Below are 18,743 nucleotides of genomic sequence, written 5' to 3'. Positions count from 1 at the left end.
TTGACAAAATTGACAAAATTGACAAAATTGACAAAATTGACAAAATTGACAAAATTGACAAAATTGACAAAATTGACAAAATTGACAAAATTGACAAAATTGACAAAATTGACAAAATTGACAAAATTGACAAAATTGACAAAATTGACAAAATTGACAAAATTGACAAAATTGACAAAATTGACAAAATTGACAAATTGACAAAATTGACAAAATTGACAAAATTGACAAAATTGACAAAATTGACAAAATTGACAAAATTGACAAAATTGACAAAATTGACAAAATTGACAAAATTGACAAAATTGACGAAATTGACAAAATTGACAAAATTGACAAAATTGACAAAATTGACAGAATTGACAAAATTGACAAAATTGACAAAATTGACAAAATTGACAAAATTGACAAAATTGACAAAATTGACAAAATTGACAAAATTGACAAAATTGACAAAATTGACAAAATTGACAAAATTGACAAAATTGACAAAATTGACAAAATTGACAAAATTAACAAAATTGACAAAATTGACAAAATTGACAAAATTGACAAAATTGACAAAATTGACAAAATTGACAAAATTGACAAAATTGACAAAATTGACAAAATTGACAAAATTGACAAAATTGACAAAATTGACAAAATTGACAAAATTGACAAAATTGACAAAATTGACAAAATTGACAAAATTGACAAAATTGACAAAATTGACAAAATTGACAAAATTGACAAAATTGAAAAAATTGACAAAATTGACAAAATTGACAAAATTGACCAAATTGACAAAATTGACCAAATTGACTAAATTGACAAAATTGACAAAATTGACAAAATTTACAAATTTGACAAAATTGACAAAATTGACAAAATTGACAAAATTGACAAAATTGACAAAATTGACAAAATTGACAAAATTGACAAAATTGACCAAATTGACAAAATTGACTGTTACCGCTACTTTGACCGCCCCCCTACAGCAACACCAGAATCCTGGTCGGTTGAACACTGACGTTAGCGGTTGTGACAGCGAGCAGATGACGAAAGACGTCAACGAGGATGACATTTGTGCTAGGAAACAAGACCATGTGAATTGTTAAGCAGCGAGATATTTGTACGAAAGTGTAATTTATCCCCTTATCGAATCATCTTTCATATTCCAGTTTATTGATTTATTTACGATAGTGAGTAGGAAAACTATTATTATTATTTACTTGATTTAACATCCATACATTATTTACACAGATATTATCTTTCGTACGACCATAAGATTTGCAATATACATATATCAAGATTGTTGAGGACCGAAAGCATTGAGGTTAGCTAATGTAAGTGAACATTATACAACAAGTTTTGCCCATGATTAATGATAAATATAATAGCTTTTAGCAGTGCTACAAATTTCCGGATTGCTCAAAAGAACCTCCGAAACTTCACCTCAACAAATCTAAAAGATTAGGCTACATTGCAATGTCGACAGATATTCAAAAGGAACCCGGTCACAGCTGCGGAGCCGGCTGCAATCTTCCGGATAACAACCGTATGGTAGCGTGCGACAAATGCGACTCGTGGTGGCACTACGAGTGCGTGGGCGTAGGAGATAGTATCTCTGAGAAAGACTTTATATGTCCTCGATGCACGGCGACGCCCCAGGAAAAACAAAACACAATAGTGCCTTCACCGAAATCCATTAGCAGCGCGAAAAACTCGATTAAGTCAGCCGGAACATTGATGAGGCTACGACTTCAAAAATTAGAGGAGATGAAAGCCCTCCAAGAAAAGCAGCTTGATCTCGAACAGCGAAAGCTTGATTTGGAGAAGAAATTCATCCAAGAAAAATACCGCGTTCTTGAAGAAGAAGCAGACGACGACGAAGATAGACAGAGCCGAAAATCGAATCAAAGTAATTCTAGTCGGATCATCCAGTGGAAGGTGAACCGACTTCTGGGCAGCGCTGTGAACTCAACTATGGTCCCGCAAGCCCAAGAAAAAGTCGCCCCGGTAAGGACCAATAACGTATGTGACGATTTACCGGTTGGTGGTTCAAACAATGCTGAACCTGCCGTCTCGAAGCAATCGAGCACCTTGGTAACTGCGCCTGTTTTTGAGAGTGCTCAACAACTACCAGGTACGCAACTTCCTTACTCTACTAGCCGCCAGATGAGTTCATCAATGGATGTTGTAAACACTTATGCGAGTAACTCTCTTAGAGTTTCATTGATGTCGACTGGCGCTATTCCTAAAACTAATCCGATAACTACCACGGGTCAAGGGCCGCCGCATTCACTAACTGGGCCGATCGGTTTGCCCTCAATGACGCAACCTATCGTGACCCCCGCGACACTCCCTTCATTTATGGTTAGCTCAGGCTCAGTGCCTCCTGTTGTAGCTACTTCTGCGTACCCCGTGTATATTCCGTCAGTACCCCATCCGGCAACAATGAGTACTGCCAATAATTTCCAAACTCAGCATACGTTCGCTGACAGTGTCCCGGTTTCCGCGATGCTCGCGCCAGGTGCGACACTACCCAACCCGATGTTGAATCCGTATGAGAATTACACCACTCCGAGCCACAGTCAGATAGCCGCACGTCAGCTTATGGCCAAAGATCTACCGATGTTTTCCGGGGACCCCGAAGATTGGCCGCTGTTTTCGAGAATGTTCTTTAATACGACGCAAGCCTGCGGTTATTCGGATGCTGATAACTTAACTCGGTTGCAACGTTGTCTACGAGGTCCCGCTCTAGAGGCTGTTAGAAGTAAATTGCTGCTCCCGAATTCTGTTCCATTGGTCATGGAGACCTTGAAAATATTATATGGCCGACCCGAAATCCTGATCTTCGCATTGATAAACAAAGTGAAAAATACTCCAGGCCCGAAACCAGGGAGACTTGATACGCTTATTACTTTCGGAATGACCGTGCAAAATTTAGTGGACCATCTTGCGGTTGGGCAGCACTTTGCACATATGAACAACCCGACTTTAATCCACAAGCTTGTAGATAAATTGCCGGACCAAATGAAGCTCGATTGGGCATTGTATAAGGAACAATTTTTGGAAGATGATTTGCGAGTTTTCGCGACGTTCATGTCAGTTTTGGTCAAGGCGGCAACGGCAGTCACAATAAACGTGGGAGAAAAACCTGATAACCGTAATTCGAAACTCGATAAGCAAAAAGACAGAGGTTTTTTACATACGCACACTACTGACGAAGTAAATCATCACTCTAATGAGTGGCACCGGAACGAGTCGAGCTCTGATAGTACGAAATGGTGCAAGATTTGCTTCAAGTCCGAACACAGGGTTCAAGACTGTTCAGAATTTCTGAAAAAGAATTTAGAGGAGCGATGGACAGTCGTACACTGTATTTCGCTTTGCCGAACCTGCTTGTTCCAGCACGGGCGAAGACCGTGTAAGCTTAAGAAAGCTTGCGGAGTAGAGGGGTGCAGCTATAAACACCATCCACTTCTACATGGACCGAAAGCTAATCAATCATCGGGAAGTTCATCCGGCATGGTGAACAATCATCGCCACGGAAGCCAATCTTCGTTATTCCGCATTCTTCCCGTGACATTATCCAGCAGAGGTCGTTCGGTGAAAGTCTATGCCTTCTACGACGATGGGTCCTCTCTGACTCTGTTAGAAGAAAAGATTGCAAATCAGTTGGGGTTAGAAGGCGAAAGCGGAGTGTTATGCTTGACTTGGACGGCGGATGTTACTCGAGACGAGGTCGGTTCCAAATGGGTAAATTTCGACATAGCCGGAGAAGGACGATCGCAAAAGTATTCGCTTTCTAACGTTCGGACAGTGCAGAATCTCTCTCTTCCATCTCAATCTCTACACTACCAACGGTTAGCTGCCAGATACCCTCACCTTTCAGGACTTCCGGTGAGCGATTATAATGATGTGACTCCGCATATCCTAATAGGAAACGACAACGCGCACTTGGCTGTAGCGCTCCGTAGAAGAGAAGGTAAAACAAATGATCCTATCGCTACAAAAACACGACTCGGATGGTCAATCCACGGTCCGATTTCTGAGAACACGATTATGGGCTCCGCGTTCAGCATGCACATCTGCCAATGTTCTTCGAAACTGGAAGAATTGCATGATATAATCAAACGATCGTTCGCTGTAGAAAATTTAGGCGTTTCTATTCGAGATGGACCCGAATCTATCGAAAATCAACGAGCCCGCGTAATCCTCGAAGCAACAACGAAGCGAGTAGGTCGCAGATTCGAGACGGGTCTTCTGTGGCGGTACGACGTATTCGAATTCCCCGACAGTTACGCCATGGCGTTCAAACGCTTAATTTGTTTGGAGAAACGCATGTCAGCTGATGCTGTGGTTGGAGGCAGCGTTAGACGTCAGATTTCAGAATATTTGGAAAAAGGATATTTGAGAGAAGCAACGGAAGTGGAACTACAGCATACCGACCCCCGTCGGATCTGGTACCTGCCCTTGGGAGTCGTAATTAATCCCAAGAAACCTGGCAAAATTCGGATTTTCTGCGATGCGGCGGCCAAAGTTGACGGAGTGTGCTTGAATTCTATGCTGATCAAAGGTCCTGACCAATTGATGTCGTTACCAAAGATTTTGACTGGATTCCGGGAGCGGAAAGTGGCTGTTTCCGCCGATATACGTGAAATGTTTCACCGGGTGTTGATCCGCGAAGCTGACGTACAGGCGCAACGGATCCTTTGGCGAAATGAACCGTCTGAACAACCAAAAACATTCTTCATGACTGTAGCCACCTTTGGGTCAACTAGCTCGCCGTGCTCTGTACAGCATGTAAAAAACATCAACGCGAGAGAGTTTGCTACGGAATTTCCCGAGGCAGTCGAATCCATTTTACATCACCACTATATGGATGATTACCTTCAAAGTTTTGATGACGAAGCCGAAGCAATAAAAAGATCGTTAGAAGTGAAATTTATCCATTCGCAAGCCGGGTTTGAGTTCCACTCTTGGTCATCGAACTCGGATCTTGTGCTGCAGGCCGTAGGGGAAACGGATCCGTCAACTGTTAAATCCTTTGACGTGGAAGATCGAAAAGCTTCCTCAAGCGAAGCCAAACGAGTTCTGGGAATGTTGTGGTTGCGAGAAGAAGATGCGTTCACTTACTCTTCAGACTTTAAACACATTCCTGAAAATCCGACGAAGCGAGAAGTGTTAAGCATCGTAATGAGCTTGTACGATCCTTTGGGCTTACTTGCTCATTTTATCATCCACGGCAAGATCCTGGTCCAGGATATTTGGCGGAATCATAAATCTTGGGACGAGCCTATTTCTGAGAATTTACAAATCCGATGGGCTCAATGGATTTCTCTCTTCCCAAAGCTGAAAGATGTTAGAATTCCAAGACCATATTTTGGTAAAAGTGCGATAGATGAACTTGGATCGATACAACTACACGTTTTCGTGGATGCGAGTGAGTTGGCGTACGCTTGTGCATCCTATTTAAGAGCTGAAGTTGGCGGAGTAGTAAAATGTATTTTAATATCCGCAAAATCTAAAGTTGCTCCACTTAAGACTCTATCGATTCCTCGTCTTGAGCTACAGGCAGCAATAATCGGAAGTCGTCAATCGAAAAACTTGCTTGAAACGCACTCTTTAAAAATTTCACGAAGGGTCATATGGACGGACTCACGTACTGTTCTGGCGTGGATTAACTCCGATTCGCGAAAATACAACCAATTTGTTTCCTGTAGAATTGGAGAGATACTTGAAAGTACCGAGGCTTTCGAGTGGAAATGGGTTCCGAGCAAACTTAATGTCGCAGATGAGGCCACCAAGTGGTCGACTGGGCCCGATCTATCATCCGAGGGTCGATGGTTCAACGGACCTTCTTTCTTATACGAGCCAGAAGATCGTTGGCCATTCCATCAAAATGAATGCTTCGAAACGGGAGAGGAATTAAGACAAGTAAAATGCAACGTATTGAATGTGCATCGCGCCATCGACCGAGCTCCACTGCTGATTAAATGGGAGAATTTTTCCCAGTGGAATCGTTTGATTCACTCCATTGGTTACGTGTATCGTTATTCGCATAACCGCGTTAACACCTGGAAAAATCTCGCTCGCCGAAATGGAAACCTGCAGCAAGCCGAACTGGAGTCAGCAGAAAAATTACTTTTCCGAACCATGCAAAGTGAGGCATATGCCGAAGAAATTAGAAAACTGCAACAAATTGATTCTCCAACCGAGCAACGAAGGCTGAAGCGTACGAGTCCTCTATCGAAGCTTTCTCCTTTCATTGATGAAGATGGAATTCTACGCGTGGAATCGAGAATAAGTGCTGCTGCTTTTGTGTCGTACGATACCAGAAATCCGATCATTCTGCCTAGAGAGCACTACGCTACCAAGTTGATTGTTTTGTGGTATCACAAAAAATATCTGCATTGCAATACGAACACCGTCGTGAACGAGATAAGGCAGAGGTTCCACGTATCCCGAATTAAAACCTTGGTTCGAATCGTCGAAAAGCAATGTACGCATTGCCGAGTGTATAAAGCTTCCCCAAATGTGCCTCGCATGAGCCCTCTACCTGCCGCTCGCCTGAGAGCTTTCTATAGGCCATTTTCTTTCGTGGGACTTGATTATTTTGGGCCAATGCAAGTGAGAGTAGGACGTAGCACGGTGAAGAGGTGGGTGGCGTTATTCACCTGTTTAACCATCCGAGCTGTCCACCTGGAGGTAGTCCATTCCCTGACCACAACATCATGCAAGATGGCTATGCGACGATTCGTGGCACGTCGAGGATCACCGGTTGAAATATATTCCGATAACGGGACCAATTTCCTTGGCGCCAAGAACGATCTCGTAGAAGAATGCAAAACCATCAACACCGAACTGGCAACGACATTTACAAACACTGTAACCAAGTGGTACTTCAACCCGCCTTCTGCGCCGCACATGGGAGGTGCGTGGGAGCGCCTTGTTAGGTCTGTGAAAACAGCGTTCTTTGCGATTACCACATCTAGAACTCCGAACGAAGAAACCTTCTCCACCGTTCTCGTCGAAGCTGAAGCAGTTGTCAACTCTAGGCCCCTAACTTTCATCTCCTTGGAAAATGACTCACAGGAAGCTTTGACCCCAAATCATTTCCTGCTTCTGAGTTCTACAGGCATCGGTCAGCCGCATATGAAGTTCGTCGAATCTAGACTGGCCCTTAGAGACGACTGGAATCACAACAGGCACTTGGTGGATATCTTCTGGCATCGCTGGGTGAAGGAGTATTTGCCCATCATCGCGAGGCGAACTAAATGGTTCGAAGAAACGAAACCTCTGGAACCAGGAACGCTGGTGGTTATAATCGATGAATCTATCCGAAACGGCTGGACCCGCGGACGTGTTTTGGATGTTGTGAAAGGAGCTGATGGACGAGTACGACGAGCAACAGTGCAAACTTCTAAAGGACTCATCATCAGGCCTGTAGCTAAGTTAGCGGTTTTGGATGTCGGTAAGACATCAGAAGATCATCTGTCTTACGAGGGGGAGGATGTTACCGCTACTTTGACCGCCCCCCTACAGCAACACCAGAATCCTGGTCGGTTGAACACTGACGTTAGCGGTTGTGACAGCGAGCAGATGACGAAAGACGTCAACGAGGATGACATTTGTGCTAGGAAACAAGACCATGTGAATTGTTAAGCAGCGAGATATTTGTACGAAAGTGTAATTTATCCCCTTATCGAATCATCTTTCATATTCCAGTTTATTGATTTATTTACGATAGTGATTCCTACTCACTATCGTAAATAATGCTTATACGTATCATAAGCATAAGCATAAGCATTATTTACGATAGTGAGTAGGAAAACTATTATTATTATTTACTTGATTTAACATCCATACATTATTTACACAGATATTATCTTTCGTACGACCATAAGATTTGCAATATACATATATCAAGATTGTTGAGGACCGAAAGCATTGAGGTTAGCTAATGTAAGTGAACATTATACAACAAGTTTTGCCCATGATTAATGATAAATATAATAGCTTTTAGCAGTGCTACAAATTTCCGGATTGCTCAAAAGAACCTCCGAAACTTCACCTCAACATTGACAAAATTGACAAAATTGACAAAATTGACAAAATTGACAAAATTGACAAAATTGACAAAATTGACAAAATTGACAAAATTGACAAAATTGACAAAATTGACAAAATTGACAAAATTGACAAAATTGACAAAATTGACAAAATTGACAAAATTGACAAAATTGACAAAATTGACAAAATTGACAAAATTGACAAAATTGACAAAATTGACAAAATTGACAAAATTGACAAAATTGACAAAATTGACAAAATTGACAAAATTGACAAAATTGACAAAATTGACAAAATTGACAAAATTGACAAAATTGACAAAATTGACAAAATTGACAAAATTGACAAAATTGACAAAATTGACAAAATTGACAAAATTGACAAAATTGACAAAATTGACAAAATTGACAAAATTGACAAAATTGACAAAATTGACAAAATTGACAAAATTGACAAAATTGACAAAATTGACAAAATTGACAAAATTGACAAAATTGACAAAATTGACAAAATTGACAAAATTGACAAAATTGACAAAATTGACAAAATTGACAAAATTGACAAAATTGACAAAATTGACAAAATTGACAAAATTGACAAAATTGACAAAATTGACAAAATTGACAAAATTGACAAAATTGACAAAATTGACAAAATTGACAAAATTGACAAAATTGACAAAATTTACAAAATTGACAAAATTGACTAAATTGACAAAATTGACAAAATTGACAAAATTGACAAAATTGACAAAATTGACAAAATTGACAAAATTGACAAAATTGACAAAATTGACAAAATTGACAAAATTGACAAAATTGACAAAATTGACAAAATTGACAAAATTGACAAAATTGACAAAATGTCTCCTGAGCCGATGTCCGCGAGTTCGAGCCCAAGAGTAAACATCGAACACAGTTGTACCGGATAGTTTTTCAATAACGATCCGCCAACTGCAACGTTGATAAAGTCGCGAATGCCATATAAAGATGGTAAAACGACTATAATCGAAACAAAAAAAAAAAATTGACAAAATTGACAAAATTGACAAAATTGACAAAATTGACAAAATTGACAAAATTGACAAAATTGACAAAATTGACAAAATTGACAAAATTGACAAAATTGACAAAATTGACAAAATTGACAAAGTTGACAAAGTTGACAAAATTGACAAAATTGACAAAATTAACAAAATTAACAAAAATGACAAATCTCGAGCACAAATTGACAAAATTGGGTTGGTTTTGAGTCGATTTTTCAAATTTTGTAAAATACTTAAATAAGTTTATTGAAATAAACGACCATTTCGTTCTCTTCTTCTTATGGTGTAAGAAAAAAGTCAAGGACAGCATAGCATTAATAAAATGATTTGTCCGTTAATGGTGGTCACTGATGGAAGTTAAAATGTCAACAAATTACCACGTGTACCGTTCTCATTAGAGCGTTATCTATTTCCTCCGAATTATTAATGGCCTTATGGAATACGCATATTATAATTCAATTTTTTCCCTGGATCAGAGCCAAGACTTCCCCAAAACACCAGACCAAGAAAAGGGAAGGAGCTGCACAAAGTGGAGACAACAGCAGGACCGAAAAAAACACCTCGAGCCTAAAAGCATTCCGCAGTTCATTGTCACTCAAAACATCAATCAAGCCCAGAGTTTCCCACCGATCGATCGGGAGACGGCCGCCGGACCAATAACTTGTGTGTGGGGACAAGCGCGCGCGGATACGCATTAACCTTTTGGACGGTTACGGGTTAGGTTAGCTAGCTAGCAGGAAGGGAGGCAAAAATTAACTGCAAACGAATTGATCACCATTACCTACCTATTTTTTTTTGTTGTTCCTTCTATCGCCTAACCATGAATGTGACGACCTCAAACGATGGAAACGATTTACACATACTCGTTTCCAGCTTAATTTGTTATCCTCGATCTTTGGGTTGTTTCGAATATTGACAAAAAAAAAAAAAAACGATGGGTCCACCACTTTGCTGTTTCTGCATAATTTCTCGTTTTCCTCTGCATATTTATTTATGTTTTTCCGAGTGAAATTATTCACATGATTCGGACCTACCCGAACAAAACACACACGATTTGAAAATAGCAAACACACAGGAAAAGAGACAAGGGCAATGTGTCCTATTATTTTTTATTCATCTCTGATTGATGTTTCGATCAATCTGGGATGAAAGTTTTATACGTCATTTTTTCGCTCAATGGCAAATTAGTTATGCCCTTTAGCAGCAGCAGCAGAGGTCCGTGTCATCGTAACGCGTATTTTTTCATTGTAAATTCAAAAGCTGAAGTCTTCACCCGGCGCGTTGTTATTTGACACCGGGACTCGTCTTCATTAGGGTCGTTGGGCTTTTGCTCCTATGTGTAGGTATCTACTACGGGTGTTTGCGTGAATATTGAATTTATATTTTATTGATTGATCGATGCACCTCGACGTTCGATTCGTGGTCCTTACTTGCGACGAGCGCAGATGCATACCAAATTGGCAGCACACCATCGATGCCTCGTGACTCGAATTGGTGAATTGTAAAATTTGGTAAAAGAAAAATGACTATTTTTTTGGGTCGATTCTAATCACGCTTCGGCATCATCAAGAGCACATCGAATTGGAGGATCGAGTGTCAAAACGGGGTCTGTACAGCTACTGGTCTCTATACAATTATCGAAAGGGATTGATGGAGGGGCGTATTTGAATGCCACGTTCACAAAAAGCTTGATATTCTCATGCTAAGCGCGCTGCGCGGTCATATCAAATGTCGTATAATTTGAATTCTAAACACATTATTGGTAATTATGGTCGGTTTTCGTAGCTCTTGTGGTTCTTACTCGAGAGGGCTGTTGTATTGGGTTTTTTTTCTCGTTGTTCTACAATTGGATCGGTATGGATTTGTTCCTAATCCCCTTTGACGCCACCACTCATATGCATATCGCGCGGCTCGCGAGATGTGACAGTGAGTCGCAAAGTCGAAGCAATAATTATACGTGGTTGGTCGTACTAATTGGTCGTTGGACCACAACTTTGAGGTACAAAAGTCGACCGAGAAAGGAAAAAACAGTAATCGAAACACACACGCGCGTTCTATTCCATTTTACAACGTCAGGTTTATTAATTAGAGACCCCATAACTAGACAACATAGCTCGACGACGAGACCCATGAATTCGACCCATCGGGGGCTTGGTCGCGGTCAAAGTTAAGCTAATTGTTTCAAGGTTTACAAACGGCCTGACCCTGGCAGTAAATAATAGGACCGAAGGCGTTCATATTCTCGAAACCAGGTGGTGGCCGATCCGAAATCAGACGAATTTAATTCATAAAACGAATGCGGTAGCCTATTAGCGGTTCGAGAAGTTCCTCGTTCATACATTTTGTGAAAAAGCATGGTGATCTCCACCTTATTTGTTGGTAGAGATCAGTTTGGCCCAGGTAGAAATGATGAATGCGCTTGGAGATTGTAGAGCACATGTGGACCTCTCCTCTGAATGGCGCAAGGACGAAATGTTCGGGTTGAAATCCGCACGATGGGACCCCAGCAGCATGGAGCAGTAATTACAATCCGTTAATAATAGGTTCACCCTCGTCAGTTGACGACCTGTGCTACTGCGAGTGGAACGCAAAACGTAACTACTCGAAAATTGGATGAATGCCGAAAGTGTGCCGAAATCACAAGGTGCAGTGGCCTGGTGGAACAGTGGAACGATTTAACACCCCATTCGTAATTCTCAATGGACCTCTCCAGTGTTTTTTTCTTACTTTCTTCAAACAAGGAAGAACGGAACGAGTTTGACTCATGATGAATGGTTAAATTACCGATCCCACTTTTTCCGATTTTATTTATGCCCACGAGCACTTTTGGTGGTGATTTTCGGTTCCTATTCCCTGTTATTATGTCATTCTTCCAAATTCGATTCCTTAATAAATGGTAATAAATGGATTGATTTATACCTAGAGCCTGTAATTTCGGGCTCGATCGGGCTACTTCAGTTATTGATTAAGAGCTCACGTTGAGTGGTGGTTGTGTGATTAAATGGAAATTTTTATTAAATAATTACTGCTTGATTCCACTTCGATGGTACTTACACTCGAGAATAAACATTTGCACACGTGCCATTCACGAAAGGCGCCAAATGCAGCTGTCGAGAAACGAAATAACTGGTTTCCGTTCGAATTAACATTTTCACCAACCAAATCACACGAACGTTCCTAAAAAATGAAAAACTCCCAACACCAACTACTAATTTTGGAATCGATTTCAAAACAATTTGCATAATTCCAACCACAGCCAAAGAACAACTTGGATCTAGTGAAGCTTGAAAGAGGATTTCCCTGGTGTCCGTGACACTAGAAAGCCGAATTTTACACCAGAACATCCAACCCGATATGTTTCCAACGAAAAAACCATCGAATAATCTGTTTACTGAAATAATATGCAATAATTGAAAATAAACAAAGCGAGTTGCAGGTAAAAAAAAGAATCACCCCTCAACCGATCTATTTCCGATACACCCGTCGAGAAATTATTTACCTTCGATAGAAACAGGTTTTTTTTTCGAATTACAACAAGCATTGTGACAACACAGCGAGGTAGACACAACATTTCGTTCACCGAACAATCGAAAAGGACACAAGCTTTCGCAATTGATACCCCCACGACGCAACTGCAATCTCCATTTTAAAAGGGTGTCAATTTCAGACAAAGGCAAATCCCAAACAAATAACCCGTTGATTAACACGCTACGCCATGGCATGGGTTTCACTAAATTCTGCATTTAAACTTACCTCTTTTGGGAAAACACTAGCTACATAGTAGGGAGACCTTCCTCAGTTGCTTTTTTCCCAATTTAGGAGGTGTAAATTGAAAGTCGCACTGCATCTTTCTGACAGCTCTGCACATCCCAGAATAACAGCAAAACCTAAAATTAAAAGTTTAGAGAAAAAAAAGAGGAATCAGTTGAATCGGTTGGTCATCGCCGGAGCGTTACCCTAATCGGATTTGGGCAGTTAAAAATTACCACAGATGCAGTGCCGTCCCATTCCATCCTACGATGGTGGTCATGTCATGGTGAATGGCAGTCGTTGACCGATTCCATTGTCCGACGGAATCGGTCAAGCGCGTCCGGCCATTCTCGCAGGCTGGCCACACCGCAACGCTTGTAATCCTATCCGAGGGACGGCAATCTGACGGAACTTGGTATTAATAAGTTGGTAGGTTGTATGTGTAGCTATGGGAGACGACCTTTCGGAAAGGATTATTTTAACCGTTTTCGGGTAAGTCGTGTTTGGTGCAATTTGTTCCATGCGACGCATCCGGTATTGATCACTAAGGCCGGAAGAATTCCAAAAATCCACAGGTATCTTCAATCAAGCTTCAGTTATCTGAAATAAATATTTTAAAAATTATTTTTAAAAATATTGACTTAAACATTTTTACAAAAAAAGATCAGAGTGATAGAAAAAATACGCAAAAAACGGACGAAAAATACTATTACAAAATCTAATAATAAGTCATTGATGAAATAATATTTACCAGAAAAAAAATCATAACTTAACAAGAACGGGCTTACCGAAGCATAATGAAATGGAAGTTGGATCATCAGTTGAAGATTTGCATCGCCTTTCTGGGAAACTCAAGACCGCTTCGGAGGGCTTGAACTCGAATCTCAGGAGTTAGTTTTTTTTCCAAGTGGCCTGATTCCAAAAGTGGTCGTCACTGTAGAGGTACCATTTCTTAAACACCAACCTTCGCTGACAGAAAATTAATCACATTCATAAATTGATAATTTGTCACAAAAATCAAAACTTTCTCTCAAAAAAGTCAGACAAACGACAAAATTGTACGCAGAAAAGAAAACAAACACGACCACACTCGACCAAGGCCTACTCGGTTTCCTGTGCGGAAATTTCTTCTTCCAAACCAAAAAAGAGTCACATACTGTTTAAGTTAGGAGTCCAAAAACTTCTGGGCAGTTTAAGCCTAGTCTCAGCGTCTCACATTTTCTCGGGAGACACTGAGACCGTCTCAGGTTTTCAACAACAACAACAGACAACAAAGTTCGTCTCATAACAAAAATCGCAGTTTATGTTGCCTAGTGTGGACTAGGCTTTAAAGATCAATATTTCCTTCTCTTTAGTACCAAATGTTCACTTATTCCTATCATGATAAGCTCAGGGAATCCATTGATTAAACATGTGGGATGAAGTTCCAATAAATACAAAATTTGATAACCCGTCAATCGCTTCAACTATTCCTACGCTGCTCATAATGTTCAATCTTTACAATCGGATAGACAACGAAAAATCACCTCGCGGATTAGAATCACCCCGAATCAGCCTTCAATTGCATCGTAAAATTCAATCAACTGTGGCAAACGGTAGCGTACTCCTACACACTGAAGACGAACAAAACCGTCATAAATATCGTCCAAAATGGCTTTATCGTTTCCATTTCGGTTTTGATCGTTCGGAAGATGGGTAATCGCTCGAGCTTTACAAAATCATCATTAAGACATTCCGCGGCAGGCAGACAACACCCGAAAAAATTGAAAACGCCGAAGAAAACACCAACCCCGAGCAGCTCCTACCTACCTAAACCTAAACTACTCTCTGCGCTATTAGCATACTAATTGGAAGTAATTAGCGGAACAAAAGGCGTGTATCTTCTGCGAGCTGCCGGGGGAGCTATTCAGTTTATGGCAGCAGCGATGTTTCGGACGACACTTTCGGCGAAGGGGGTACAGCTCCGTGTCGAAAAACGCGGGGCCTCTCTAAAATTTATGTACATCGTTATTCAAATCGCACCTTTTCCTTCGAGGAGTGGGAGATGCAGGAAAGAAAAATCGACGGCTGGTTGATAATTCAGCCTAATAACACTAACTAACGCAAAGAGGCAAGGAGACCTTGAAACGAAAAAAAAAAATGGATCAAGATAATAGACGGCATCTCGGAGTCTGGGTCAGTCAGTCGGGTCGGATCGGCTACTGTTGTTGTTGGACTCTAGCCTTAGCTACAATCGACAAACACTGTATAGTGGCAAGCAATTGAAAGAATGGGGTCTGGCTGCTGCAGAACAAAGACCGGAACGTTAATCACGGATATAAATCATATGAGCGCGCTCCGGTCCAATGAAATTGACCAAATCTCTCTCGTTTTACCTGGCTTTGCCAACGAAAACAAAACTGGCCTAAAGCGTTGTCCGCCGAGTGGAGTGGTATGACCTATAGGCGAATTCCGGTCGGTCCGCGATAGAGATACAGAGAGAGAGTCAGCTGTAAAATCAAATCTCGCAAATTGTGGGAAAATTTGTAGCGTGACCGTTTCCGCAGTCTGACGGTGGACAGAAGCAGCAGCTGTCCCGAAAACTCGGCGAAAGATTAGCCGAAACTGAAAAACAAAAGTTAGGTCCAAAGGATTCGGGAATGACCATAATTCAATTAGCCCGGTCTCTTTTGCAGGAAGGAAACCCGGGTAAAAGGACGCGCGATTGTTTGTAAAAGGATTCTTATTTTGGGTCGGTTTTTTTTTCACTAGTGTACGCTGTCCTATATTAAGATTTGGCCTGCTTGCTGATGATCGGTAGTTGAGAAACGTGTAAGAAAGGGTCATGGCCACGAGGAGCGGTTAATCCTTTTTATGTTACCGGTTTTATCTTTTTCAGTTGTTTTAGTAGCAGCCGAAAGGATCTTCTCGAATGATTATATTGAGTTGTGATACATGCAGCAAAGGTTTTTTGGGTCAGGTCATTGTTTTCCAGTTTTGAGGCGAAAACTTAAGCCTAACTCATCAATTAGTAGGAAATCCAATTTGATGTGTTTCCTTTTCTAGCAAAACAAATCTTCTAAAAAAAGAATTATTTCTCATTGAGTTTTAGAGAGGACTTCTCGGGTATTAATGTCATCAACCTACCTCTTATCACGATTCAAACCCTTCACAGCCATAAGTTTCATGCTGACACTGAATGTTTGCAGCACTGCTTGCCTCTCGGAGAATAATTTCTAAAAGCACAAAAACTTTAAAAAGTCACACTAAAAAATGCTGGATACCTCATCAATTTGAGGTTGGCATCTTCAAAACTTTTCACAAGTGAAAATAAAACATGTGCGCCTACAAATGCCTACTTATCCCTGAAATAAAACATAAACATTGAACTTATACCAAACGTAAGGCAAAAAAAAATCATTCGACACATTCCGTTCACCAGCATTTAATTTATGTAAATATTGCAAAAAAAATCGATGTACCTACATCTACATAAAACTAAATTCGGGGAGCTAACAGTCCCAGTCTTTGCGGCAGAACCTATTCAAATAGGAAATCAAACGAATCATTTAACACTTTGCAAACAACAGTAACATGATAGCGGATCGAGAGATAGTGAAAAAGAAGGAAGCAGAAAAAAGCTCACAAACATTCCGTAAACGTAAAAGCCTGGCGAACAGAAGCCGTATCAAATTACTCCCATTTCTCAGCATTATTGATCTAATTTTTCAAAAGCCTAGCAGCAGCAGCAGCAGCATCCCAAGAACCGATACCGATACGGGCTGGCCACATCGTATCGTATCTTCCAGCTAGATAACCCCAGTCGGCCTCAAATTGGATGTTCTCGATCGGAAAAGTGCCGATAAAAGTGGGCCGACCCGGTCCAATCCACCAAATTGGGTATACGCCCGAAAACTGTTCCTCCTATGCGTGAGTGTGTTTTCTGCCGTTTGATGAAAGCAAAAATATTAATGGAGCCTCATAATCGACTGACCGTAATCTAGAATGGAATGCGTTCGATTATTTTCTCTTATTTCTTGCTACGCGAAGTAAGAAATTTTCAAAAAAAAAGTCCACCCTACCAACCCACATTCGGTGCCCATAATTATTCTATCAAGTGAAATTGATTGCGAATCAAAGATGGGACTTGATCAACTGTATACATACATAGGAAATAATCGAAAATTGCTTCCGGGAAAATGGAAGACACTCTTCTTTTTTTGGATGCTATTATTATTTCGCACCAATTTGTTCGATCAATGTAAAAATTTCCTGCAATTGAGATCGCAATGTACAAGTGCATTGATTTTTCAGCAGTTTTTTTTCCTTCTTTTAACTAAAGTGTGAAGTGATGATCACATCAAGACAATTCATCAGCTGCGCGGCTTTGTTCGCGCCTTTCAAGTGTGCGCACACAAGACCCCATCGCATCGTAATTAATGTGTAACCGTAATTGGATCAGCGTACGGTAGCGTGTGGGCATTCCGCTGTACACGGTGTAGGTACATGATTGTTATTACTGTTTTGTTGTATACAACAACAGCCATTTCGGGCAACTCCGAGCCCATCCACGTGTGGGGGAAGTAAATCATCTCGAATAATTTAGAAAATGTTATTATTTTCGATCTACTCACGAACAACGCAAAGAGTGGAGGTGGGATTTTGATGTGTCACCTTCTGCGAGAGGTAATTTTATTATTTCGTAAGCGCACCACCATCGAGTTATTTAACCATTGACTGAGTTCGGTATGTAAATTGATGAAGTTTGATGGGCAATTATCTACCGCTTCCAACAGTAATCCGTATAATTTGATTCTAATTCTATCAGAACAGTAGATCCGAGATCCATCCATTCAGATTAAATTTCATTGATAAATGAACGCATATCCACGCGGTTTATTGATTATCTCATTCACACCGGTCAAATAAACTAGTCGAGGAAGTGCGAAACAGTATCCTTGAAGCTGCCAATTTCCAGCTTTCGATCAATGTTTTAATTGACTAATCATCATTCATCATGTTGGACAGGCGTTAACCAAAACATGTTGGACGATGGGTGGTGCGTTGAGGACGTTCGGCATTCAATCAGACTCAGTTCTCATGCGTTATGTTGTGTTTCTCTAAGATAGTAAATCCATGGATAAAAAAGAACATCGAAACTTGCACGTCATTCTTCGTTACTCGGAAATTTGGATACAGGCTCGGGCTTGAAATGTTGAAAGTGTCTTATAAACATTTTTTCAAGAAGAAATGTTTCCTAAGTAACACACTAGGGTTGTGAATAGAAATTCTCGAAGCAATTTTACGTCACGAAAATGTGTCACTTCTCATGACATCTTTTATAAAGTCAGTAGCTTCCTGAGCAGATGTCCATGAGTTCGAGCTCAAGAGTAAAAATCGATCCCAGTTGTACCGGATAAGTTTTTTAATGACTGTCCGCCAACTGTATCGTTGACATAAGTCGCGAATGACATGAAGAAACAAACAAAAAACAGCATGCCTACTAATCCTTGATTGGCTTTTCGATAAAAATCGTTCAGCATAGCATAGCATAGGGTGGCTACACACATGTTGCATTGGCTGATACACGAGGTACAACTGATAATCAAGAACAACACAAGATGCCAAAATAAGTATCTCGATTTAATGTTCATTTCAAGTGCTGCTCTTGAAGATCACTGTGGTAATAGTGCACACCTCGACAAGTCAATGTAATCATAGAACGGATTATCTCAAACAGCAAAAAAAAACTCTTTAGGTGCAAAGAACTCATACGACCAATAAAGCTGTTTCAGAGAGGTTTTCGAAGGGATTTTTAAGTGGAAAATCATACATGGAAAAAAGGATTGGCGAAATATGTATAAAAACAATTAAAATAAAATGAAACAATCTCACCAAAGTCCATTGA

General features: G+C 40.4%; 1 protein-coding gene across 1 annotated transcript; it reads left to right on the top strand.

Annotated features, from left to right (window-relative positions):
* The first annotated feature begins 1,470 nt into the window (after positions 1 to 1,470).
* LOC129749323 (uncharacterized) lies at positions 1,471 to 7,653 on the top strand. Its single transcript, XM_055744261.1, has one exon. It carries the CDS (start codon positions 1,471 to 1,473, stop codon positions 7,651 to 7,653), a length of 6,183 nt encoding a protein of 2,060 aa, XP_055600236.1.
* The last annotated feature ends 11,090 nt before the right edge of the window (positions 7,654 to 18,743 follow it).

The sequence above is a fragment of the Uranotaenia lowii genome, chromosome 2 (genome assembly GCF_029784155.1).
Source record: "Uranotaenia lowii strain MFRU-FL chromosome 2, ASM2978415v1, whole genome shotgun sequence".
NCBI classification, from domain to species: domain Eukaryota; kingdom Metazoa; phylum Arthropoda; class Insecta; order Diptera; family Culicidae; genus Uranotaenia; species Uranotaenia lowii.
This window is presented reverse-complemented; position numbering and strand designations above follow the sequence as displayed.